This window comes from Ochotona curzoniae, unplaced genomic scaffold, assembly GCF_017591425.1.
Source record: "Ochotona curzoniae isolate NIBS_2020 unplaced genomic scaffold, NIBS_Ocur_1.0 contig_3819, whole genome shotgun sequence".
Lineage (NCBI taxonomy): Eukaryota > Metazoa > Chordata > Mammalia > Lagomorpha > Ochotonidae > Ochotona > Ochotona curzoniae.
The window spans coordinates 40,495,150-40,522,938 of NW_024466004.1; the positions used below are offsets into that span (position 1 = coordinate 40,495,150).

At 46.2% G+C, this 27,789-nt stretch overlaps 1 protein-coding gene across 3 annotated transcripts; it reads right to left on the bottom strand.

Moving 5' to 3' along the window:
- Nucleotides 1–27,789, bottom strand: GABRR1 (gamma-aminobutyric acid type A receptor subunit rho1). 3 transcript variants are annotated; one of them, XM_040983079.1, is made up of 10 exons: nucleotides 27,205–27,360; nucleotides 16,879–16,929; nucleotides 14,626–14,732; nucleotides 12,206–12,273; nucleotides 11,018–11,241; nucleotides 9,759–9,841; nucleotides 6,140–6,280; nucleotides 4,541–4,693; nucleotides 2,131–2,327; nucleotides 1–628 (listed from the first exon to the last, which is right to left on the bottom strand). In XM_040983079.1, exons 1-10 carry the CDS (start codon nucleotides 27,324–27,326, stop codon nucleotides 335–337), a joined length of 1,440 nt encoding a protein of 479 aa, XP_040839013.1. In that variant the 5' UTR covers nucleotides 27,327–27,360; the 3' UTR covers nucleotides 1–334. The 3 variants fall into 3 exon arrangements, with proteins under 3 accessions (XP_040839013.1, XP_040839012.1, XP_040839014.1); XM_040983078.1 differs by having other exon boundaries at nucleotides 16,879–16,932; nucleotides 27,205–27,343; XM_040983080.1 differs by lacking the exon at nucleotides 16,879–16,929 and having other exon boundaries at nucleotides 27,205–27,789.

Genomic DNA, 27,789 nt, shown 5'->3' on the forward strand with positions numbered 1-27,789 from the left:
AGCAGCGAGAGTCTAACAGGGTTGGAATGCAGAGTTCGCATCCCTGGTAGTGTCGTGGGTCTCAGGGGAGCTGGGTAAGCAACTAACCTCAGCTGCCGCAGTGCCATATTCCTGCAGCACCTAGTAGGATTCGGCGTATACAGTAGGTGCCTCATCAGTCCAAATTAAACCAGTATGTGTCTTATCATGGAGCTTTGGAAAGCTAGAGAAGACAGAGTGGAAATATGAGTGGTCAGTAAGAATTTACCATAGCCTTAACTTCTTTTTTCTCACTCCAGTATTTCTGTATTGCATGCCGTGAATAACAGGAAGTGCACAGAACCGTCACAAGCATCTATGAGAAAATAGACCAATATATTAAATTGAATAGAATGTACGCGGCTGGGAAGATGATCCGGGAGTATTTGTCAATGGCGTGGGTGTCGATCCGCATGCTCACGTAGCTGCCCCGCTGGCTTTTCCTCTGCGGGGAGCTCCTCTCCGAGGCCAGGGTCAGCTGCACCATCATCCTGTCTGGCTTCTCTCCACTGTCAGGCCCGAAGCTGCCCAGGTCGTTCACCTCCCCATCGCTGTAACTGCCATCCAGCATCACAGCGCGGGGCTGAGGGAGCCCGCATGTGCAGGGCAGCTGTGGACACAGCAACACAGGCAGGGATTCAAGGTCAGCAGTGACTCAAGCAAGTGTAGAGCAGCCTGTGACCTTTTTCTAGGTCCTTTCATTGCCAATTCAGGCAGGAAGGTAGGAAAATAATGATGGTATTACTGTGAACATTCTAAAATTGCATGTATCTTTGGGTCTGGTGAAATGGTTCGGTGGCTAAATCTCCACCTTGCAAGCACCAGCATTCCACATGGGTGTCGACTCATATCCCAGCTGCTCCACTTCTCTTCTAGCTCCCTGCTTGTGGCCTGGGAAAGCAGTGGAGGATGGCCCAGGGCCTTGGGACCTTGCACCCACATGGGAGACCTGGAAGATGCTCCGAGCTCCTGACTCCTGGCTTTGAATTGGCTCAGCTTGGGCCATTGTAGCCTTAAGGGGAAAGAACCAGTATATGGAGAATTTTTCTCTCTGTCTCTCCTTCTCTCTGCAGGTTTGATCTGCCTTTTCCAATAAAAAATACTTCTTAAAATTTGCATGCATCTGTTTTTGTTGAACTATAGTCTACAGATTAACTCTTGGAAACAACACAGCATCATAGCAGAGACAAACAAGGCAGGGAGCTGAATGTAAATAAAGGAGCGGGGACTTGAGCTAATATTCATGGGTTGCCTGTGTCACAGGTGGCAGCTTAACGCACTGTGCCACAACACCAGCCCCACATGGTTACATAAATTCCCTGTTCTTCATGAGACCATCAATTGGTAAAAGCCATTGATAAAGATGTTTATAGATTGCGTTATCACAAGTGGGTGTAAGAAATAGAAAGGCCAGTATTTTTTGGTTTAACAGGTGAAGCATTGGTTCAAATTCCAGCTGCTCTACTTTCCAACAAGCTCCTTGTTAATGCTGGGGGAGCAGCAGGAGATGCGGTCACATGGGAGACGGGGAAAAAGCACCTGACTCCTTGCTTTGACATGGCCCATTCCTGGCCCTTAAGGCCGAAGGAGAAGCAGAAGAGAGAAAGAAAACTCTAGCATTATGAGGATAGATTCGTAAGCTTGGAGTTTTCTGGAGGCAATAACCATTGGGATTCCCTGGTGGGAAGAAAGATAACCCAGAAAGACAGAGCTGCGTGAAATCACGTTGGCCAGGAACTTCCCTGGAATGGGGGAGTTCCTCCCTGGATGGTTCCTTTAGCACGGCTCCATGTTCACAATTTCCTCCACCATGTTGATTGTCACTTTTCTTCTCCTGAGCTTTCTTCACTAAGCTCTAAACACCATCAAGACGAAAGGGATCAAGCCTTGGGTAAGCTGGCCTGGCAACTCCTGGAGTATGACAGCTGCCAAATAGTGTTTCAAGGATGCAAAGATATAGCCCAGGCACATGTCCCACTGCCTTCACCTAGAGAGTTCTGCTTGCTTTTCACATCAACCCTGTGATGTAGCAGAACAGGTACAGCCTGGCCTTGTCACCAACAAGACTGCTGGGCTTGATCTGCTCTACCCACCCAACACCCGTGGCATCACCTTCTCCCGCAGCTTCCGCTCCTTCCGCTCCTGCACCGTGGTCAGGTAGTTGACGGCCGCGTACTCCAGCACGGAGAGGAACACAAACACGAAGCTGACCCAGAGGTAGATGTCCACGGCCTTGATGTAGGACACGCGGGGCATGGAGGCGTTCACGCCCGTGATGATGGTGGACATGGTCAGCACCGTCGTGATACCTGCAACCAACAGTGGGGAGGAGTAAGTGCTGGCTTGTGTTTTCCCAGCCCTAGAGGGCCCTATGCCTCTGGCTTCTCCTCCCCAACTGCTCCCTCAGCCTACACTGTCTCTGGCCCAGCCAGCTGCCTGGTGCTCTTCAAAATGGAGCTTCTGTGATGCCTCTCCTGCTGCTCTGAGCCTCTTCCCTGCCAGTGCAGCCTGCACCACAGTCACAGCCTCCATCACTTCATCGTTCTGCAGAGAAGCTCAGGCATCTCCACATGAACACATCTACTTCAGATCTTTCTCTCTCTCTCCTTAAGACATTCACTTATTTATTATTATTATTTTTTTTGAAAAGCAGAGAAACTGGGAGAGAGGGAGAGAGATCAGGGATCTTCCCTCTGCTGGCTCATTCCCCCCAGATGCTCACAACAGCTGGGCTGGGACAAGATGGCAGGAATCCAATCTAGATCCCCGCCTGGGGGCCCTAGTACCCCTTGCTAATGTGCCTAGGAAGCACTGGATAATGGCTCATGTACTTGATGTCCTGCAGCCACTGGATGATAACCAGATGGAGTTCCTTCCTGCTTGGCTTCAGACTGGCCCAGGGGATAGCAAGCACAAGATTTCTTTTTTTCTTTTTTTTTTAAGATTTTTTTTTTTATTGGAAAGTCAGATTTACAGAGAGAAGGAAAGATATAGAAAGATCTTTTGTCTGCTGATTCATTCCCCAAGTGGCCACAACAGCCGGAGCTGAGTCGATCTGAAGCCAGAAGCCAGGAGCCTCTCCCCAGTCTCCCACACAGACGCAGGGTTCCATGACTTTGACTCATTCTCTACTGCTTTACCAGGCCACAAGCAGGGAGATGGATGGAAAACGGAGCAGCTGGAACACAAACCAGCAACCACATGGGATCCTTGCACATACAAGGCAAGGACCACAGACACTAGGCTACTGTACCAGCCCTGCAAGTAGATTTCTTTCTCTCTCTTGCTATCATTTCTCACCTCCCTCCCTCTGTCACTCTGCTTTTCAAACATGTAAGTCTTTAGAAGAAGAGAGAAACTGCACATCTGAGTAAGAGCAGGTATGCATCTGGTGTGGCTACTGCTCCATCAAGGGACAATGAATGCACACAGTTTATTGTAACATCTGTGTTCCTGCTGATGATGAAGAGCCCTGTCCTCCTGGACCTGTATCATCAGCCAGGCACTTCCAGCAGCCACCCTTTCACTGGATCTGCCTCTCCACCCTCCTTCAGCAGTGTTCCACTTGAGAACTCCAAGGTCGGTTTTACCACGCATGATGACACTTCACTTACAGGAGACACATTATAAAACAAGAATGTATATTTGTTTAGCACAGAAAATGTTTGTGCTACAGAAACACTGTTAGAGGGTAGGGCATCTGTCCATGGAAATTTGCCCGGGATTTCAAATTAAGCTCAGAACATTTGCTTGGCAAGCATCAAATCGCAGGAGATTGGGGTCATGCCATGGGTCTGCTCCAACCCAGTTTCACGAAAGCCAGGAGGGTCACTCTCTCTCACAGTGTCTGAATAATCTGAGCAAGGGTGGGGTGCATGATGCATTGGATACAATGCTTAGATGGAGAGCTGATGGCAAGTAGCCTGTTAATGCATGCTTATGGATGAGCAAGTCTCAAACTCGAGTCTGAATGGAATAACTGGAAGAGTTTAATGAAGATGCAGCTTCACTAGCTGATCCTCTAGCTGTGTGTGAAAGCCAGGACTCTTCTTTTGCATAGCTCCATCATAAAGATATCTTGATTCACCTCCTGAAATATCCTGCCAAAGTGTAGGATTCATTATACAGAAGAGCGGAGAAACCGCCCAGAGTCCCTGCTGGATTGCTCCTCAAACAGCCAAGATGTAAGTCTCATATGTAGGTACATGGACTCAAGCACTTGGTCCATCTTCTGCTGCTCTCTCAAATGCATTAGCATGGAACTGGGCCAAAAGTGGAGCAGCTGGAACCTGAACCACTGCCCATATGGAATGTCAGTGTCGCAGTTGGAAGAATAGCTCACTATGCTACAAATGTCAGTCCCTATAGATTTGAATTATGAGACCTATGAATAAATAATTCAAAAGTTTTCCCAGTTGTAATGCCAAATGTGATACAGGACTACTTTGCAAGGCCTGGTTTTACCTGGAAAGACGGTCCTTGTGTTCTCAGATGTGTGCAAGGTACACGAGATGTTCCTTACCCAAGGGAACTCTAGCAGGCACAGCTCTGCGGTCGATCCAGAAGGACACCCAGGACAGCATGACCATCAGGGTGGCGGGGAAATAGGTTTGGAGCAAGAAGAAGAAGATGTGGCGGCGCAAGGTGAAGTTGATGTACAGACGATTGTACCAGCCTTAGAGTTGGTGGTGGGGAGAGGGAAGACACAGGAAACAAAAAGAGCACACATCACCATAGCTGCTCAGATTCTCATAAAACAAACTGGAATTCGGGGATCATAAATGTCCTAGACACTCCACTGGAATATTACCTACCTTTGTAAGGTGGAAGAGATGCAAACCATAGGACTGAGTGATGATATGGTAACCCACATCACCCAGGGGAATTCAGCTCAAAACAAAACAAAACCCTGGGGCCTCTGTCTCCTACGGAAAGACAGCTCTTCGATGACATCATGTATGCTCCTATGATTCAAAGCAAGGTCTAGAGTCTGGCAGAGCAGCAGCCTCCCCTTGCCTGGGAGCTCATCGTAAATGCAGATGCTGGGCTGCTGAACACAGCATGGCATCGAATATTCCCCACAAGGTTTGAAAGCATGTCAATGTTTGAGAAGCCCTGATGTACATAACCTCTTCGGGTTTCTTTAAGGGAGGAGCTGTGTCTTTAGCTAAAACATAAAGCTGAACACAGCATTGTATTTAGGAATTGGATGAAGGATCACAGATCTAGCTGTGCTAGCCATCTCCACCCTGTGTTCTTTACAAGAAAAAGACATGCAGTAGGAGTTGAAGGGAAAGGAAAGACAATGGAATAAGAGGAAAAGGTAAGGGAAACTTTAGAAGCCTAGGACTGAACATGAAATGTCCATTTGGCAAAACTAAGTCATAAACTCAGCCTCCTAGGACAAGTCTCTAAATATTAACAAATGATTATGGAGGGATTGTCCAGACACCCAGGGTCTTTCAACAAACAATGACTCACAGGTAATAGATACAGAGAAGCTATGTTGTTGATAGCAAGGGCTGGTGAGAGCTGACTTCAGCTCTAGTACAAGGCAGACTTTCTGAAAGAAGGCCACAGAACATGTCCCTGGTCAACCCGACACTTGATTTAGAAGCCTGCATCTTGGCCTGCAGAGCAACAGCCTGTGGCTTTTGCCCAGGGGCTTAGTAGAGAGTCATAGCAGGGACTGTATCAACATGATAGCAAGAGGGTACTGCATGGTACAGCATTAAAGTAGAACTAGGTGGAACAGAGAGAAAAGGAATGAAAAAAAAAAAAAACAGTGAAATTCAGTTTGTTTCTTGCTGTAGAGGAGGGCTGCTGGTGAGCCTATTAGGGTCATGATGCCAGCATTTGCAGCTGGCAATACAGTTTTCTCAAATAACCCTACTTTCATTTAAGTCCTTACCAATATTTTCCAGATTATCACTTCTGATGCATTGGTGGCATCAAAATATCATCTCCACCCCCTGTTTCCATCAACTTGACTTCACCTAGGATTCCTGTCCTGGATCCAAACACAAGTGACACAGGTTCTGCTCACTCAACACCCCAGTCCCACCTTTCCTGAAACAGAGGATGAACCAAGGGCCAAACTCAAACTCACCCACAGACTCACCTGTGCTGCTGTAGAAGGCCAGCTTAGTGGTGGTGTGGAATTCTTGGATGAGGAACTGGGAAAGCGAAATCCTTTCATCTGTCTTTAAGGAGTCGTTGCCCTTCTTCCAGTAGAGCATGAGGTCATCTTCCGTGTAGGCATCTGAAATGATGGGGAGCCAGTGTCAGGAGCACAATAGTGGCAGCAACAGCAAGTTGAGGAGCCATGTAGAAGCTACGGGTCCTGATTTCCCACACACCTAGTGTCTTTGTGTTTACATAAACAAACCACAGGCTAAACAAAATCCACAGGGATGACATTGATTCTCCCCAGTCTTACAAAAGTCACCAGAGCAGCACTCTCAAGGCAGCAGCTAAGGTGCCCTTGAGAGGGCCTGGATTCAAGTCCCAGCTACTCAGCTTCTGTTCCAGCTTCTTGCTAATGTGCACCTTGAGAGGCAGCAAATGACAGCTCAGGTCTTTGGGTTCCTGTTTCCCAAAAGGGAAACCCAGACTGAGTTTCAGTCTGTGTGCTTTAACATGGCCCAATTCTGGCTATAACGGGCATTTGGGAAATCCTCAGCAGATGCAAGATCTCTTTCATTCTCTCTCCTTTCTTTCTTCCCTTTCTTCTCCTTCCCTTTCTAATAAAATGAAAATAAATGAAAAAAGTCTTAATGGCTCACCGTATAAAACTTCCTGCCATAATTACATTAGACAAAATGAATCTCTATTTTTATAGGACAGAGATTTCACACAAGGTCAGCCACGTCAAGCAGAATCATTTAGATGTTTTTAAAAATTCTTTCAAAGGGTGAAAAATTTCAGTTTATAGAAAATGTCTTTAAACAGGATGGAGAATTGAGGACAGAGCAAGACTGTTCTCTGCGGGCCCCTAGTTGTCCTCACCTAGGGTGAAATCAAAGTGGTTTCATGCTTATCCTCCTCTGGGGTTGCCCACACCCACCAGCTTTGGGTGAGTACATGTTTGTGTGCACTCGAACAAGCCTACCTACATGAGGGAGGACCTGATGGAGTTGCCAGTCTTGTCTGCTTATGTATAAATATTCTCTATGGCACTATTTTATTCTCTTTCTAATCCCCGACCTGTATGAAGGTACTCAAACTTAACAAGAGGGTCTTTGGTGGATGTGACTAATATCTGTAACCAGTGGGTTTGAAGTGAAGAAGATTATCCTGCATAATCAAGTGAGCCTGATCTAATCAGATGAGAGACCTGAAAAGCAGAGCTGAGGTTTTCTGGAAAGAGAAATTCCACCTGTGGAGTGTAGCCTTGTTCCCGCCCAAGAGTTCCCAGCCTGTCCTGAAGGCTGCCCTGCAGAGATGGGGCTTACCCATCCAGCTCCCACCATCCCACAGACCATTCCTGACAATCTCCTGCCGTGCTTACCCTTCTGGCTCTTTTCTCTGGCAAGCCCCACTGATAGAACCTGAATGCAGCTGCATTATGATGGGAGCAATGGCAAGTACAAGACTCTGGACCAGCAAATTTGTCTTTGAGCCCTGTTCTGTCACTTGGTCCTGAGTCCTAGGCGAACTGTGGGAGATAATCTCACAGGGACCTTGTAGGGTTAAAATAACAAATGTGCAAGATGTAGACCCTCTCTCTTGCACACTGGAGCTCCCCACATTCCTCTGCCCAAGAAGATTGAAACTTGGTGACCACTGCCCCAAACCACGTTAGCTTACCCATGAGCTGGAGTAGATGGAGAGACAATAACGCCCATTGGAAGGAGGAGAGTAGAGCAAAGGTGTAGAGAACAAGAAATGTGAGTGCCGAGTCTGACTGCACTGCCTTAGTCTGCTCTTCTGGGAGTCTGGTTTTTATTGTTTTTTATTATGATGATTTTATGATCATTTGAGAGGGAGAGAGGGGAGGACCATAATGGTCTAGTCCAGAAGGAAGCCAGAAATTTGGAACCCAGTCCAAGTCTCTCACATGGGTGGCAGGTACCAATTACTTGAGCCAAAACCTGCTGCCTCCCAGAGGAAGCTAGATTCAGGAAAAGAGTGGAGATCTGAACCCAGAGACTTTGATATAGAACGTGAGCATTTCAGGAGCTGGCATGTTGGCTCAACAGGCTAATCTTCCACCTGCAAGTGCTGGCATACCAAGCACCAGATCATGTCCCCACTGCTACATTGTAATATAGCTCCCTGCTTATAGCCTGGGAAAGTAGTGGAGGATGGTCCAAGTCCCTGGGCCCCTGAACCCATGTGGGAAACCTGGAAGAGGTTCTTTGCTTTGGATTAGCTCAGCTCCAGCTCTTGTGGCCATCTGGGGAGTGAACCAGTGGATGGAAGATCTTTCTGTCTCTCCTTCTTGCTGTAAATCTGACTTTCCAATAAAAATAAACAAATCTAAAAGTAGAAGACGAACATGGGCACCTTAACCACCTGGTCAAACTCCATCCCTATTCTTCTTTTTCTTCTTTTTAATAATGGTAAAACACATATAACACAGAATTTGCCACCATGGTCATTTCGGAGTGTGCAGGTCAGTGATATTAAATACACTTAAAACCTGGTACAGTCATCACCACCCCCCATTTCCAGAACACTTTCCATCTTGCAAAACTGGAGCCCTGTACCTGCTAAACAATAAATCCCTCTAGACCAGGGCCTAGCAAGCACCATTCCTCTATCTGCCCCTACAATTTTGATTTCTTAAAGTACTTCACAAAAGCAGAATTACACAGTGATGTGTAAAATTTCATTCTGTGCATAAACCACATTTTTCTTATATATTCATGGACAATTGAGTTGTTTTTGCATTTTTTGCCATGGTGAAGATTGCTATAGATATGGGTATACGAATACCTTTTCAAGACCCTGCTTTCAATTCTCTCAGACATATCCCCAGCAGTAGAATGTTGGGTCATATGGTAATTCTATTTTTCATTTGTTGAAGAACTGCCACATTGTTTTTCATACTGATTATATCATTTTCTATTCCTATGTAGAGCACACGGGGTTTTAGTTCCATTTATCTTCACTAGCGCTAACTTGAGCTTCACTCCTGGCCTCACTCCCCATGCCAGCTTCCTGCTAATGTGCATCTCAGAAGGCAGCAGAGGACAGCTCAAGTGCTTGAGTCCCTGTTACCCATGTAGGAGACATGGGCTGAATTCCAGGCTCCTGGCTTTATCCCAGCCCAACCTTACTTGCTGTATTTGGAAGGTAGAGCAACAAGCAGAAGCTCTCTGTGTGTATGTGTGTGTGTGTCCTTCATGTACTTTTTTAAAAAAAAAATGTAAAAACTGTTAAAAAGAAGGCAGATTTGAGACTGGGCCCCTAGATGGGCTCTGTGTATATGTGTGTTGGGCCAAGGGCTTGGAGGGCATCAACATTTCTAAAAGGACTCAGTCTCTGCCACCTCAAGAAATAATCCTGGAAGATGCTGGGAAAGCCCAGATTCCCAGAACACAGGACATTAGGAAGATGAATTCTGATAACAAAAGGTTTTAGTTACACATTTGTTCCTCAGTTTGACAATCATCCCAGACTTACTGTCAGCCTATAAAAGCCCAGTTATAAGGTTGGCATGCATCTCGTTCCTGCCACTGAGCTTCCAGGTGTCTAGGGTTAAAGGAGTCACATGCGGGTGTGTGTCTACTCACAGCTCTCAATTTCAAGTGAGCACGTCTGTGTGTCCAGAGGAAATCGGCTGAAATCCATGTTGCACATCGCAGTCACTGTAACCCTGCAAACACAGACACAATCCAAGCTTTCAGAGTCTACAACAGACAAGCACAAAACGACAAAGCAAATGAGTAGGTCTCTGCTTCCTTCCAATGTGAGAAATGCCTCCTTCTTATAAGGCATGATCAGTAAATCAGGAGCTAGACAAGTGGCTGATGAGGGATACTGCTGTTGGAGTGCTCACAGGTGTCCATGTTTAATAGGGTCAAGATAAGGCAAATAGCAAGTCTCTGCTAACTTGCAATATCCAAGCATTTAAAATAGTAATAATGATTACAATCAACGTGCCACAAAGCAAAAACTTACACAATGGTTTCTTTCCATTTTAATGTTATTGATTGCTTTGAGAGGGGGAGAGAGAGCACACCTCCATATGTTGGCTCATTCCTCAAACACCCTCCATGGCAGGGGCTGGCAACTAGAGATGCAGCTCAGGTTCCATATGGTGGCAGGAACCCAGGAGCCATCACTGCCACTCCCAGGACAGGCATTGGCAGGAAGCTGCAGTATGGAGCTAGAGGTGGACACTGTGCCCAGGCACTCTTATGTGGGATACTGGCATCTTCATTACTAAGTTAAATGTCTTCCCTGATAATGACTTATTAAAAGAAGCCATAGAATGAGGTGGAGGCTAAGGCACAGCAGGATAAGCCACAACTTGGGACACCTGCATCCCTGGTTCGTGTCCTGGTTACTCTGCTTTTCTGATTCCAATTCAGTCCCTGTGAATTCACATTTGGTTCCCTACTTATGGCCTGGGAAAGCAGTAGAGGATAACCATGGCCCTGGGGCCCTGCATCTATAGGGGAAATTGGAAAGAATTTCCTAGTTCCCAGTTGTAGCCATATGGGGAGTGAACCAACAGATAGAAGATCTCTGTCTTTCCTCTCTCTTTGTAATGCTGGCTTTCAAGTAAAATAAATAAATCCTTCAATTTTTTTCAAATCAAAATACAGCCTATGGGAGAGAGTAATTCATTGTCACCTTGAGACATCCCCTGCACATTCCCAAACTGAACGATTCTTTCCCACTTCTACTCCCATGTAAACTCCATCTTGTTTCATATTGAGGAGCTGCTGGCAGCTGAGAAGTTAGGTATCCATAACTGAGAGGTGCACTTGCAGCTGGGGAGGCGAGGCACATCTGGGCAGAGCAGAGGGTGGTCCACTCTGCCTACCTGAGGCTGTAGAGCACTTTGCCGTCAGGCTGCACACGTAGCATCACGTTGTCTGTGGTGGTGTCATGGATGAAGGAACGCTTGGAGTGCACAAAGAACATGTCAGGGACCCAGATCTTCTTCACCAGCCGCCCATCAAATGTCATGCTGAGGTTGTTGGTGCTGGGGAAGGACAGCCTCTCATCCTTCCAGTAGTGCCTTAGGTAGAGGGTCATTGTGAAGTCCTGGGGACATAGAGAAGGACACACAGTCCACTGAGATGTCTGCACTCATCCACACCCATCACCTGGCTGGGGATGCAAACTGAACCAAGTGAGTGCTTGCCCCTAGGGCCAGGTCTGTTATAGCAGGAGGAAGGGATCACTGCAGGGAGGAACCTAGCAAGACACCTGTGGCCAATCCCGACCCTGACATCGACTGCCATGCTGAGATGGTAGGTGCTGAAAGTGCCACAGTTGATACCTGGGTGCATCTTGCAAACAGAGAGGGGTCAGAAGGACCAACACCCAGATTCCTCATCCAGCAACACCCAGAGTGATGTTTTCTGCTGGCTCCTGACTATCCAGAGACCTGAGTTCTGTGGTGGGAATGCCCTTGGTCGGCCTTCTCTTCCCCATCTCAGGGTCTTCTGGGATCACTCACCAAGCTAACTACCTAGTCTACAGCACTTGTCTCAGTCCTTTTTATTGGGAGATCCAAATTAAGATCAGACTCAAAAACAGATCCAATAAGTCAAGGCATTGTAGAATATTCTACTGTTTGCTTGTTTGTTTTTAAAATATGACTACCAAAAAGGCAGGATGGGGCAAGAGGGAACTGGCACTTTTGTTTTTACATAGTTTCAAAGCCGGGCATAGTATCGGCTGGCATAAGGGGCATACAGCTACTTGATGACTGTGACGTGGAACCTTGTTGTTTACATTTGAGAGCCTTAGCCCAGAGAATGCATCCCAGTGTCCAGAGACTGGGCATCACAGAGGGAAAGGTCAAAATCTTCTTCCAGGTATTTTATCTCATTGGGCGGGAGGGGGGCAGGACCTTTGAGTTTGTGTTATAACCCCTCTGAAGTTATATCAAATGAAGTATGGAGCTCCCCAGCTACTCTGGGAGTCACAGACTGGGTGAATTCAGGTGCATGGATTTCCAGGCCCGCCAGAGGCCCAGAGTGCTGGATAGAGAAGCACTTACCATGTCAACCTCAGAGATGCTGTCCAAACTCTCCACCTGCACATCCACACCAACAGGAATGGCTGGGCCTGGGGTAGGGCATGATAAAGCAGTCACCATTTTTAGTGGAACTTTTATAATGGGGGAGATCAACAAAAGTTACACCTCTTCTGGAGCCCCAGAGTCATGGAAGCTCTGAAGTTTTGATCATGTCAACCTGACACATAGACTGGCTTCTTGGAATATTCCAGCAAAGGTAAGCAAAGGTCTAAATCATTCAGGTGATTTTGAAGTGATGAGGTTTAAAGGTAGCATTCTTCTTTGGTTCCACATGCCCACCAAATGTAGGGTGAGGATGGAGGTCAAGGGGCAGGTCTCATCTAAGAAACAGCTGACTCCGCAGCATGAGGTCAGCCACTTTATCTCATGGTTTTGCATCCTCTTTCATCAAGGAAGCTATTGGCTCTCGTCTGACCATGAGAAAGGCTTTGCTTGGTAATAGTACTCATAACCAAAGTCATGTTCATGTCATCTGCCAAATCCACAGATGGAGTAACCAAGAGAAATATGCTATATCAACATGGCCTTAAAATCATCATTTTGTGGTTGTTGGGGAGGAAGTAATTCTGGTCCCAAAAGCATTGAATATTTGTTCCCCTGAACTCTTACAGGAGTTCAGTCCCCAAAGTCTTATTTTAATGAGACTAAGACAGTAGAACAACACCTCTGTAGATTCTAGAATTGAGGCTTTGGGAAGGGATTAGAGTGACTTAGGTCATGGGTATGGAGGTCCAATATTTAATCCTGGTGGCTTTAGAGGAGAGCAAAACCACACAAATGTAGAGGAACTCAAGGGCTCCCACCTTGATGAGACGCAAACAGAGCTTGTATAACACTGGACATTGAAGCTCTGGAATAGTGAGCCAAAATAAATCGCTTTGCTTAATAAAGTAGTGTGCTTCAGGTATTTCATTGCAGTAACAAAAATCTGACTACAGACAGATAGTCAATTAGCTTAGTAGTTAGGAACCCAGCTAGGATGCTGCTATCCCATGTTAGAGTGCCTGGGTTTGATAGTCGGCTCTGGCTCTGAGTTCAGCTTCCTGCTGATGAAGTAGCAATGGATACAGCAACTGGAAGCATCGATGATTACCAAAGTAATTGAGTACCTGCCACCACATGGGATACCTGGATTAAGTTCTTAGCTCCTGGACTTGACTCAGCCCAACCCAAACTGTTGTGGGCATTTGGGAAACAAATAAGAAGATGCATCTTGAATAAATGAATGAATAAATATTAAAAAATTAAAATGACTGGGTTCTAACATTGTGGTGTAGTGGGTTAAGCTACTGTCTGGGATATCAGCATCCTATACGGGTGACAATTTGAATTATTGCTGTTCTCCTACCTATCCCATTCCCTGCCAATGTTCCTGAGAAAACAGCAGGTAGCCCAAGTGTTTGGGAAACTGCCACCCACATGAGATACGCAGAAATTCCTAGATTCCAGCCTCAGCCGGTCCAGTCCTGGCCATGGTGAATATTTGCAGAGTGAATTGGCAAGTGGGATACCTCTTTCTCTCTCCCTTCATCTCTCTTCCTCTAATACTATCCTTCAAATAAACAAATAAACCTTCAAAAAAATTTTAAATATACTAAGATAAAATGGATAAGGGCTAAGAAGGCATCATAGAGTAAAGCAATTTCTTTCTCGTCTCTCCTTGCTCCAGGATGTGGGGTAGGGCTGGAGTTCACACGAATCCTCGAGGAGTCAGAAGATGGTTTGGCTTTACCTGCAGCAGATTATAGATGGACAGAGACACCTTTCTGGAACCTGTTTGTTCTTTGGGCTCAGGCAGCCAAAGGCATGCGAGTAATTCTAAAACTTTGTTTTGGGGGCAGGGGCAAGACCCCTGAAGGACAAACACATGGTCTTTGACACTGTTAGGGTGAAATCCAGCAGCTGGTGGCTAAGCTTCTAGTCTCAGCACTCCTCTGCACTGCATCTCCAGTTACTTAACTTCATTAAACCAAGCAGAGCACATTCTACCTTTCAGCTCCCAAACAAGAACAAATGGAGCCCAAGGTTCTATCTCAGATGCATTCTCAGGAGGCCACTTCAGGCGGCTGCTACCCCATCTTCCCACACTCAGCTACTGGCCTCATTCATCCTGAGCCCTTCCTGACCCTTAACTGGGGTCCAAGGACAGCTAACTGGCTCCTGGCCTTGTCACCTTCTGACCCGTGCCTTCCAAGAATGTGCCAGTAGCACCCCGGGGCAGGGCAGGTATTCAAAAAATGAGGCAGCAGTGCCATGTGTACCAGCACAACCAGAGCAGACCTGACCAGGACAGGACAGAGCTCGGTGTGCCCTCGCCTTGGCCATGACCACAGGCAAACACAAGGACCCTCTGCTAAAAGACACCCCGACCCATCTCGTACCTCCAAAGCCAGGCCTCATGCTGAAATCATGGTCATCGATCCGCAGCAGCTGCTCTGACTTAGTCAAAGGCGACTTGGTGATGTCAGGACTGCGTTTCAGAATTGGGCTGTCCAGGAGGAAAAAGAAAGCCACCATGCTGAGCATGCACTGCAGTCAAGTCAGATAAAAACATCATGTAACTGAGGCCTTTTACAGATACAGGGCCTGGGCCTCAGCTCAAGGGTTCTAAATTGGGTGGTATGGAAGTAAGGCCCAGTCATGGATGTTTTTAAGAGCTACCCAGATGGTTGGGATGTGCACCTAGATGGAAAACTGCTGGTCCTGGGGCTAACAGTAAAGCTAAGCGCCCCTAAAGCACCTGGCTACTGTGAGTGGACAGAGAGCATTGAGCTGGGAAGTAGAGCCAGGGAGGGTGGGCAGAGCCTGGCACCCTGGAGCCCCATTGGCCACTCTGTGGGGGAAGGGCAGACTCACCCTGGAATCAAATGACAACCATCCTGTCTCTGAGGGAAGCAGCTTCTGAAGGGCACTTGGTGGTGGGGGCATGGGGGTTGACATTTCCACTCTGTCTAAATAGGGCATGGATGGAACTGTAGAGTCTTATACTTGTCCTTAAGAGGAAATACAGGGAACAGCATTGCAGCACAGCAGGGAAGCCTACTCTTGTAAGGCTGGCATTCCACCTGCTCTACTTCAGATCTGGTTCCCTGCTAATGCACCTGGCAAAGCAGAGACAGATGGTCCAAGTATTTGGGCTCTTACCATCCACATGGGAGATTTGGGTGGAGTTCTAAACTCCTGTTTTCTGCCTGGCCCAACCTTGGCATGGTGGCCATTTGGGGAGGGAGCCAGCAAGTGGAAGATCTCTTTATCTCCCAAATAAAACAAAAAATCTTTTAAAAATAAAGGAAGAAACAGAGAGCAGAAGAGAGGAGAGGAGAGGAGAGGAGAGGAGAGGAGAGGAGAGGAGAGGAGAGGAGAGGAGAGGAGAGGAGAGGAGAGGAGAGGAGAGGTCATCCTCCCACATCTGCCTTCATCCCTCCCTTCCCACCATCAGGAAATTCTCTTCTTGGTCTCTTGCCCTTCTGTCCAGTCTGTTGTAGGAGGAAGTCAGCCATCACACATATTCATCATTCTCCTCTTTCTGCTCTAAAAGTGAACTATTACACCAACTCGCCCACGTCTTGCTTTATCCATGGCACTATTCCCTGGATCTCCTTGGCACCCAGAGTCTCCTGCAGGGTGCAGTATTCCCTCACATGGCTACAGAGCACCTGCTGGTACCAGGAGGGCTGCAGTGGCCTTGAGCATTCTTTATTTGCACATCAACACTGCCTTTAGAATTCATGCAGACCTCCCAGCTCTGCCTGTCCCTACCACATGTACTTTCTCTCCCCAGCATGGCTCAGTTTGCAGGCTCAGCTCAGCCTCCTGAAGGCTCATTAGGACTGAGGAGTCTAGAATCTTCCCTACAATCTCTGATTCAGACCAAGGCTCAAGAGTCTGCTTCTCTAACAAGGTCTCCAATGCCACCAAGGCTTCTGTTGTTCAGGCAGCCCCAGTAAAGGGGGCTGTTCATGCTCCCCTTGCACAGCCACCTGACCCGTCACCAGCATGCCCATCCTTCATCCCTTGCTACCTTATTACCTGAAGAACCCCTTTAGCACCCTGGAAAGCACAAAGTGGTTGAGCAGCCCTAAGACAGGCTCTGACTTCCGTGTTGAGGTCGCCTATGTGCCCTGTGCCTTTAAACAGTTCGTTCCCCTTAGGCTCAGTTCCCCCGACAAAAGGAGTGTCCTGTGAGGAGTGTGAAGGGAAATGAGGCAAAGTGTATACAAGTGCTTTCCCCTCTGAGTGCCCTGCCACAGTCGGTGGGGACCACTGTGAGGGACTGGCATGCTGGCAGCAAACAGGAAGCAGGCGAGGAGGAGAAAGCTCACACCCTCCTCATCCAGTGCTATCCAAGAGCCCCTCCTGTCTTCTCCCTTTAGGCCCCTCTTCCTTCTGTACCCACCTCACTTCCTCCTACCCCACCCTCTGCTTCCTCCTGACTTCCTACTTCCTCCTGAACCTACCCCGCCCAGTTTCTTCTGTCCTCACCCCCTGCTTTCCGGACCCTCAACCCCTTCCTGATCCCTGGGAAGGCATGGCATGGATGTGGGTGGCAGAGGGGAGACACTGCTGAAAGTCACTCCAGCCAAGGTATGGAGAGAACTGTCTTTAGAACAATATGCATGCGTTGGTGGCCATACCTGCCTTGCTTGTGGGCATCTTCATGAGCTTCCCGTCTCTGTTTTTGAGGTCTGCTGTGAAAATAAAACACAAAGATGCTCTAGAGACCATCTGGATACTCAGGTCAGCAAAGCAACCCTCACCCTCTGGATTCATGCCAAGTGGAGCCATGGCCAAATGTGGGAGGAAATCCATGAAGTTGCAATATGTTGGTCTAGTCTTTTGATGGGGATTGGCCGAGTATCCACATGGGCAAGACTGATTACCAAGAGGCCTAATTTGGACACCTCTAGCATACAGTATCGCCCCCACTAATCTACACAGGCCCTGGCATTGATGCCATCTTTCAAATGGATTCCTGAGGGAAGACATACAGAGTTTGACTTGGATCCACCATGGCCCATGGAGGGTAATACCTTGCCGGGGGGAAGGGCTGTCTCCTTGGCTTCCTTGTCCTGGGGCTTACAGTTCAGGAAGAGTTGAGTGGTCAGTGTAGTTATTCCTCATTCTTTTTTGTTTGATGGCAACAACCAGAAATACCCATATCTTTCCAAGGGTACAGATGATTATAGTATCTCCAATCTGCTCCAATCATGTGATCCCTCACTCAGGCTCACTGTTGTTGCTCCTGGTCTATGAGGCCATCAACATACTTGGATGGTTTCCTGAACCCCACTCACATTTATGCCAATTCCCCCTTTACTATTGCAATGCTGCCTTCTATCAGGGCTCAACTGATATAGGCGGCACACCACGAAGGAGACCCAGAAATGTCATCATGCACCATAGAGTTGAACAGTCAGGTGTAAACTTTGTAGGAGCAGAGCCCAGGGCAGAGAAAGGCAAAGTAGGGGAGGGGTTATTCTCTGGGCCACGGGGCATCACAGCTGATGATCAGAAAGGCAGCACGAGGCCATGGTCCAGCAAGGACAGGGTCTGCTTCATATCCAGCACCTTGCATCTTTGCTGGCCCGTGTGGATGCTCAACAATGCTTTGAGTGAAGGAAGGAATCAGCTCCAGAAAAAGAAGACTGAACAAGACAGCTCTGCTCAGTTCTTACTTGGGCTATGGGCCAGGCTGAAGTGACTGAAGGCAGATTGATCAAATTTTGAGATGCTACTGCCTTTGCTTTCATGAGCCTTGGGTTTAGGCCATAGAAAACTGATCAAAGGATCCTTAAAGGCCCCTTTGGTGTTATTTAATATTTTTTTAAATTTAATTTTTGTTCATTACAAAGATGAGGCAATTGCAGAGCCATGTAGGCCACTGGTTGGGATGGAGATGATCGCTGAAGAAGGTGGGGCAGGAGGGAGGGAAATGTTTCTGCCTTCTTTTATGTGTTCACATGGCCGGGGGTAGAGTGGGCAAAGGGTGCGCTGCTCCTTGCTGTCAGATTATATTAGTGTCAGGGAACAGAGATGAGCTTTTCATGCTGCCTCAGGGACCCCGCTGAGAGAACACCCTGGGGGTGTTACTTGATGGTAGACAGAGGAGATTGACTTAGAGTGAGGGGAGTGGGGAAATGTGACTTCCAACCTGTGGCCTCAAGTCTGATTGTTCTAATTCTGGTCCTCATCTAGTGGGTTGTTCTCGCTGGGCGGGTTCTTTCTATTCAGTGGCCATATCTTTGTCCCCACATCATCTTAATTGCTCTGAGAGATTTTTGGCTTTGATGTTCAAGAAGTGATAAATTCCATCTGTCCTTACACAAGCTCTTCATTGTTCTCCCTGTATAAATTCTAAGGCCTGTTGGTGTCCATATCTGCCCCCAGGAGGTCCACAGGCTTAGGCGTTTGCTGTGGAACTTGGCCTGAACTGTTGTTCAACTTGCTTTTCTTTACACTCTTGAGATCTTCTGTTGGATTAGAGGATCCAGCGGTCATATCTTTTGTGTATATATGCTTCAAGTTGGCATGGGAGTGGCAACAGAGGTGGCCCAGTCCTGCAACATGTGCTCTGAGGCCAGACCACATATCTATAGGATATTCCCTGACATTGGGAATCCTATTGGTCTAAGGCACTCGTGAGATTCAGGGAGCCCTCTCCCAGCCAGGCTACCCTACATGGCCCCACTCCTAGCCCCAGTTCTCATGCACCCTAGCAGGAGCTGCACCTGGCCTATGTCGTCCATATCCTGAATCTCGTACATATTAGTAGGTGCATTAACCTGCTCAAGGAGCCCCTCTAGAACCTTTACCAGGATGGTGCCTAGACCCTGCTATTTGCACTGGCAGATGTAGCAGTATCATCTGCTTTGCCTCCAGCCCCAGCTCTTACATACACCAGCAGACGCAGTGGCCCTATCCAGCCTTTCCAGTCCTGGTGTCTGAGTACAATTGCAGATGCAATGGTCTAGTAGGGGAGATCTCTAAGGATGTCTCAAAGGTCAGCCCTAGACCTTGCTATCATGTGTGCCTGGGGGTGCAGTGGCCCAACCTGGTTCCACACCCACCCCGAGGCTCTCTCTCTCATACTGGCCATTACAGTGGCCTGATCTACCTTGCAGATCAGTACCCCAGAGACTTCAAATTCAAGGGACCATAGGAAATGTAATTATATGAAATGAAATTCATATATATATGAATCAAGATGGTGCAATAGAGTAAGGACACATTTAAACAGACAGAAAAACATTAGCCAGAGTGAAATAGAGACGACAGGTTACAGGAAATAGGAGAGGACAGGCCAATAGCAGAGGGGTACCTGGAGACCCGTGGACACAGGGAATCAGCAGAGACAACAGAGTGGTGTTGTCATGACCAGATACCACAGCAGTGGTCAAAAGCAGCGATCTGAGCTCCACCAGTGGCCAGAGCTCCACTGGCAGACAGATGGGAAGGGGAGTTCAATGGAAGCTCAGCAAGTGAGCACAATAAAAACTGCCTACCGGCTGATTCGTTTGATCTGACCAGGAGCAGACACAGCAGCAGATCCCAAGCAGGCAGTGCAGAACAGGGTGGATTTCACAGCCCAGACCCCCCAGTACTGCCACACAGGTGCTATTTTGTGTAGCGTGGCAAAGGCTTTGAAACTGGAAGGACAACAATAAGCTGCACATTTGCTAAATAGGAAATGAACTCATTTCCAGCTCAGTGCATTGCACCAGCAAAACAGAGAAAACAACAGCAATGTGGTATCCTATAAGTTCCACCCAAAACAGGTCCAGGTAGCCCCCAGACCTAATGGCCAATGGATTCCAGAACTCCACTGGTGCTACATTAGGCACCATTTTGTATACTCAGGAAAAGGCTGTGGGACTGGAGGTGCAACAATGAGCAGTGCATGCACTAAGCTGGGTGGAAACTCACTTTCAGCTTAGTGCATTGTACTGGTCCCAAAGGGAAAATAATACCAACTTTAGCATCATAGGGGTCTCATCCAAAATAGATATGTGTGGCCCTCAGACCTAATGGCCAGCAGGTTCTGGCAAGATCAGCACCAACAACAACCTAGCTATTTAGGACACCTGGTGTCTCCCTAATCCTGGGAACTACCTGAACAGGAAGTGGGAGAAAGGTTGCACAATGGTGCAACTGCAGCATGATTCACAGGAGCTAGAGAGTGGCAAGCCAGGAGTTAGGGCTACTGAGTCAGTAGACTGGCCAAGGTCAATGTTGGTGCTGGTCAAAGGAGTAAAGAGTTTGCAGTGGCTCACCTGCAGTGATTGTGTCAATTTTCCATGGGGAACTAAAAATCTTAGGAAATCTTAAGAATCTTAAGAAATTTTAGGAACTAAAAATCTTAGGAAAAAAAAAAGACCAGGTAGTCTTTAAAGTACCACAGTCACTGTGGGGTGAGAGTCTGCCTGATTTGCTGAGTGAGGCAGCTTTGGAAGGAGCACAGACTAGGCATTTGTCTGAATCCTAGGGTGGCCACAAACTAGCTGTTAGATTTGAGTTGGTTGTGTGGTCTCTGTGTGCTTCAGTTTTTCATAGAATGGGACAACAATATTCACTTTACAAGGCTGCAATAAGGATTAAATGAGAAAATCTTCATTTAAATTAAATAAAATACCTGACATCCAACTGTTTTTGAGTTATAAAAATATGTTCACGTGATTCAACCTGGGTTGGATATCCATCATTTTACAATGGTGTAAGGAGAACATAGCAGGTGCATGACTCTAAGGGTGTGATTGTGGCAAAGGTTTTGTACCTTTTGGGGCCTTGCTCTTCTCATCTTCAATTTAAGGGAGTCTGGGGACAGAGCTAAGATATTGGTTAAAATGTCTAGATCTTTCTCTTCAGAATGCCTGGATTTGATTCCAATTTCCTGTTCATGCAGAATTTGAAAGGCAGCTCTGATGACTCAAGCAACTGGATTCCTGCCATCCACATGGGTTCATAGCCTAGTTCCTTGTAAAATTGCCTTTGTTTATTCTACTTTCTTCTTCCCTCCCTCTGACCCATTGCTACCTTCAGGTATGGGGTTTAATTGCTATATCTATGTCTCAGGGTTCATTCTCTGTCCTCCAACTAATTGATTTTGACCTTGAAGTGATTTGGCCCCAGTGACCACTCTTTCTGGAATCCCTTGCTGCCTCTTTGAAGTGCCTCCCCAGTCTGTAAGCCCAGCGTGTGTCTGCCTGGCAGCCTGCATTTGGTGGCTGTTGAACCAGCGATGTGTCTGACACCTCTGCTTTCCAGTTCACTTCTTCATCCACGTGCTTGGTTTCCCACTTCTTCACTGTGTCCTCTTGCTCTATCTTCTTAAATATTGATTAAGGGTCTGTCCTTGAAGTTGTCGTTCCTACATGCTACACATTCTGTCTCTAGGTCACCTTGTTCAGCCACTGCCTACAAGAATTTCTTGTCCATGCACAAACCCAGGTCCAAGTTTCCCTGTAGGCCTGCAGACTGTATCCCTTCCTGCCACCAGATAACTATCTCTTGGTGCCTAACAGAATTCATCTTTATCTCCAAGCATGCTCCACCCGCAGCTCTGTTCCTGGTAGCACTAACCCCGAAGCAATCAAACTCTGACAACACTCTTTAAACACTCCCTGGGCCCTGTTCACTACCCATTCTCTTGGTCTCAAGTACAGACACCAAATGATTTTCTCTCCCTCCCTTCCCACCTCTTTCCCCGTCTCCGTCCTCCACACTGCCCAGCAACTGTGGTCTTTGAAACCAATTCCGATCTTCTTTACCTTCTTTAGTAAGACAAACGATGTATGGTTATGGAACTTTCAGCTTCTGGTGGGATCAGTTTATCATCCCAGAGCCTGAGCTGGCATTTGTTCAGGGGCCTGTGGTATCAACAGAGTAGATTTCAAAAGAGAAACAGTAAATATTGATTTGTTCTAGAACTACTGCTCAATGCCCTGGCATGCTGTGCTTGACTCTGATTTGTGAAGGTGGGACCTGCTTACGTGTGACTCCCATGGACATTTTGAGGAAACATGTATTATCTGCCTGGGAGAAGACTATGATGTGGCAAGTGGGGTGATTTGCAGAGCAAACACTGAAGAGGCGATCTCTCTGTGTCCATCTCCCTCCCTCTCTCTGCCTTTCAAATAAAATAAATCCCAAAGTCACTCTCAGAACGGTGCATGCTCCCTTTAAATTTTGCATCCTAAGCACCTCACCCCCTTCACTCTTTTTGTGTCTATTGAGCTTATCTGGTTTTCTAGTTTGTTAGCAGAAACCACGAATATCCATAGATGGAAGAAAATGCTTAAACAGTGGTACACTGCCTAACACATGTTGTTATGTAGTCATTCAGTCAATGCTATCTGTTATTATTTTTTAAGATTTATTTATTTTTATTGGAAAGGCATTTATACAGAGAGGAGGAGAAACAGAGAGGAAGATCTTCCTTCTGATGGTTCACTCCCTAGGCGGTTGCAACAGCTGAAGCTGAGCCAGTCCAAAGCCAGGAGCTCTTCCAGGTCTCCCACATGGGTGCAGGGTCCCATAGCTTTGGGCCATCCTCAATCACCTTCCCAGGCCACAAGCAGGGAGCTGGATGGGAGGTGGAGCTGCCAGGATCAGAACCGGCACCCATATGGGATCCTGACGCATTCAAGGCAAGGATTTTAACCACTAAGCTATTGTGCCGGGCCCCAGACAATGCTATCTACATTCAAAATAAGTAAGCATGTCAACAATATATTGCTTTAAACGCAGTAGATAATAAAATTGTAAGTATAGAATAATCCTAAAGCTTGTTAATATTCAAAAATAGCAGAAGAATGTGCACAAAAATGTGAACAAGTTTCCTTCAGACTTGAGGATGATGAGTGAATATTATCTTTGTAAAAACTTTTCCCCTTTTTTTCTTTAAAAAGTTAGATAATGATCATATGTACTTTTCATATTTTTTAAATGAAACTTTTAAAAGATATATATTTTTAAGAAGTATTTTAAGTATTTTACTTTCCAAGAGCAGGAACAAGATAACAATACCTGCTCTTGTTACTTATACTCAACCATAATCTTTGCCAGAGTAATCGGGCAAGACAAGGAGCTAAATGTTGCACACATAGGAAAAAAGTGAGGGGTGTGCATTGGAGGTAGCAGTTACGACGTAACTCAGAACATCCCATTCTGGAGAACCAGGGTTCAAGTCCTGACTGTCCCCTCATTTCCAGCCTCCTGCTCATGAATAACCTGGAGTCACAGGTGAAGGTTGACAGACCTGAGTCCTGGCCACCAACACAGAGATCTGGGTTGAGGTTTGAGCTCCTGATTTTGGTGTGATCCAGCATCAGCTGCTGCACACACTTAGGGAGTGAATTATCCATGGGAAGATCAATCTCTGTGTGTGTGTGTCTGCCTTTTAAACAAAATAAAAATAAACAGTAATAAATATTGTAAAAGGAGTGAAATTGTTGCTGCTTTCTGATGACATAATTTATACCAAAAATCTATACCAAAAAAAACTGTTAGGACTGACAGATGAATACATTATAGTTTTAGGATACGAATAGAGTCAGTAGTGCTTCCATAGTACACTTACAACAATCCATCCAAAAAAAAGGAAATCAAGAAAACAATTCTGTTTACAATAGCTACTAAATAAAATGAATACATGGAAAGACATTTAACCAAAGAGCTACAAAAGAGTGGTGAAAGAAACTGAAACAAAAAAACATAAATAAGTAGAAAGATGCCTCATGATAAAGGGCTGAAAGAGTTAATATTATTAAAATGTCCATACTACCCAAAGCAATGTATTGATACAAAGCAACAATCTCTATCAAAATAGAAACTAGAAAAACCCTGAGAGCTGTATAAAACAGTAAAAGACCCTCAAATGGTCAAAATCATCTTCAGCAAAAAGAGCAAAGCCAGAAGCATTAAATGATCTGATTTCAAACTACATTTTTAAAGTTACAATACTTAGAACACCGTGGTACTGAAATGCAAATACATATGTCAACCCAGAGAAAGGAACACGAGTCCATAAGTGAACCCTTGCACTTAAAGTCACGAGATTCTTGACAGCACTACAAGGCAGGAAAGGGTTAGCCTCTTCAGTAAACGACGCAGAGGAAAAACTAGCTACCCACGGTCAGAAGAGTAAAGTTGGACCTTTAGCTCACAACATACATAGTGGATCAAAGACTTGAATGCAAGCCAGGAGACTGTGAAATTGCCAGAAGAAAACAGAGAAGCTACGCATATGGGCAGTGCTGCTTGGATTTGTCCCCAAAAGCTTGGACAACAAAAGTGAAAACAAACCAACAAGAGCATTTAAAAATAAAGATCGTATACACAGCAAAGAAAACAACAGAGTGAAGGGACAGCCAATAGATAGGAAGAAAATTTTTTGCAAGCTACACAACTGATAATTATCCAAAATATAAGATACTCAAATAAATCAATACTGAAATATATTGATTCAAAAATGTACAAAGGGCCTTAAACTCGCATTTTTCGAAAGCCAACAGCTGCATGAAAATGTTCAACAGTTTTAATCATTAGGGAAATAGAAAGTAGAACCACAATAAAATATTACTTTATCCCTGTCAAACTGGCCATCATCAAAAAGGACAGGCACTGCTCTAGGCGGTTAAGACAGCCCTGGGGATGCCCACATCCTGCATTGAACAGCCCGGGTTCAGGTCCTGGCTCCATTCCCAACTCAGCTTCCTGTTGACATGCACTCTGGGAGGCCATAGATGAAGATTCAAGTGCTTGGGTCCCTGACAGCCACATGGGCAACCAGATGGAGTGCCAAGCCCCTGGCTTTGATACGATTCAGCCACAGCTGTTGTGGGCTTTTGGTGAGTGAACCAGTGGATATAAGATTTCTTCCTGTCTTGTCTCTGTATCTGCTTTTCAAGTAAATGAAAGGGGGGGGGAACCCACAGGAATGATAATAAGTGTTAAAGAGAATGTAGAGCTAAGGAAATCTTTGTACACTGCTAGTGGGGACATAAACTAATGCAGCTGTTATAGAGAACTGTAGGAAGCTGCTTCCAAAAACTGAGCATTAAGTTGCCATATGACTCAGCCAAGTTCTCGGTAGGCATCCAAAGAATCTGAGATCAGTGTGTTGCTGCAGCAGGACTCACAAGAGTCGAGGAATCAACCTAAAGTCCATCAGTGCATGAATGGATAAGACACACTACGTGTACACATACACCACAGAATAATATTCAGCCTTTTAAAAGGAGAAAAATCTGTCATTTTTGACAACATAGAAGATATTTTATTGAGGGCAATAAGCCAGGCACCAAAGAAAAGTACCATGTGATTTTATACGTGTACAAGAAAACAATCAAGAGACTCACTTATATGTTGACTGGAAAATGACCATTTGGGGCAATAATTAGGAAGCCACTTGGGACACTGCATCCCATGGCAGAGTATTTGAGATGACAGATATGCTGGTTTGATTTACTCATTCCACACTGCATACATTTATCATAAATCTGTACCTATTCATATCTGTAATTTGATCATTTATAATAACAAAATACAAATAGAATAAAATGTAAAGTTTTAAATTAAAAATTAAATGTAAAAAGCAAAGAGCATACTCCACCCTCTGGGACTTCCCAACCATTGATATTTGCTGATAGGTTGCCACTCTAATTCTGGCACAGGCGAGAGCCCCAGAAGTTTTCCATGACAACCAACGGGGCTTGGGGCTGTGTTTGATTTTTAATCCCTATGAGTCATTTGTTTGAATAATCTCTGAAATTGTATCAGTCCTCAAATCTCGCCATTAAACCACGCAGCTTCTTACTCGGATGGTAGCAGACCCACTGGTGTCTGGCTGCCCACTTCAGCTCTGGGTTATAAATAGCTAGCTGCCAGGTCTGTGAGCGACTCTGAACTATCCAGGGGTGTGGGGACCCTCACACCGCCTCACACCTCAGGAGGGAGACTCCGGAGCCAGCCAAGGCACCCTCCTCCCACACCCTCCTTAGTGGCTGGTATTTCCCACTGCACTCAGATTTCAATCCAGAGACAGAGAAAGTTCAAGTCCCGTTGGGAGCAAATTCTGATAAAGACCCCGAGTCAGGACCAGCCCTGCAGCGTGCATTTCTTCAACAGTGACCTGTGACACCGAGACACTGTGTCACTGTGACACTGACCCATGCCCGGCGAGCAGATGAAGCACGGATACGCTGGCCCGGGGCTGCGGGCACAGCCGCCCAGGTGAGGTTTGCAAGGGCTACCTGGCTGCTCTGACTGAGCTGCCTGCACACGCGCACACTGGCACGTACGTACCCTGGAGCACACTGGCAGCACGTACCCTGCTGGCAAACTGGCCAGCAGCTCACCGGACGCCGACTCCATCCCTGCCCCCTCCAAAACTACAGGCATGGCACAGTCTCGTGCTTACAGCCGAAGGGCTTGAAGAAAACGTCTTCATTTTCTTTCAAAAGATTTTTAAAAACAGCCACAAATCTCACGGAAAAAATTAGAATGAACAGAATTTTCTCCACATGTTGGAGATCCCACTGGTTATTTGTGAATTTCCACTTCACATCGGTTCTAACCTTTAGGATGCAAACATCAGATAACTACTCTTGATTTTTTAAAAAAATGAGCATATATGTACATTATACCCACTCCCACCCCCTCCCCCGGGGGAATCTGCCTGCATCACCCAGGATAATTCATAAGGAATTTAAGAAACCAGTTAGTAATACTATCTAACCTAACATCATTTTCAAAGAAATTCTAACTCTACTTCCTGCAAAGGAGTAAGCAAGAGAACAAAGGGAAAAGAAGACACGGGGCAGTCACCACACACACACACACACACACACACACACACACACACACACCCCGGAAACTGGAAATGATGTTTCATTTCCAGAACAATTCCGCCTGTTCGTGTTGACCCCGTTTCCCAAAGTCTTCATCCTTACAGGAGCACTCACCTGCCTTTCTTAGACATCTCATGAGCTTCTCTTCCTGACCAGTGCATCCGGCCTTCAGTATCCAAAACCCATCCCCACCACAAAAGAAAGATGACAAATTTCATACTCTGGGCAGCCACCATAGGTTTCCAAATCCAACACAATTCTCCGGAGAAATTGTAGAAAAGGGGGAAAAAATGTTCTCTTTCTCTCCTAAGACATTATTGGTCTGTTCATTTTTAAAGGATGTTAACTCATGCAAAATATATGCATATATATTTATATATGTATAATCAGCCCACAGTATGCAGTCTGGAGGGCAGGAAAAAGCAATTTCCACTAAACCTATAAATCCGCCTACGTCAGCTGTCAGGGATTTTCTGAACTGAGGTTGGATGACCGTGTTCCTGTGCAACAATTATTTTGGCCCATCTGAATTAGTTCACTGCCAAATGGGATAAATGCATTGGTAAAGATCTGCCTTTTCTGGCCCCACAAATTGAAGGAAATAAACATGGACTAAAGCACTTTCCAAAATGCAAAGGGCCGGGAGGGCTGAACTGCTGCATGACTCCCTGGGTGTATTTTAAGCTGCCAGCCATTCTT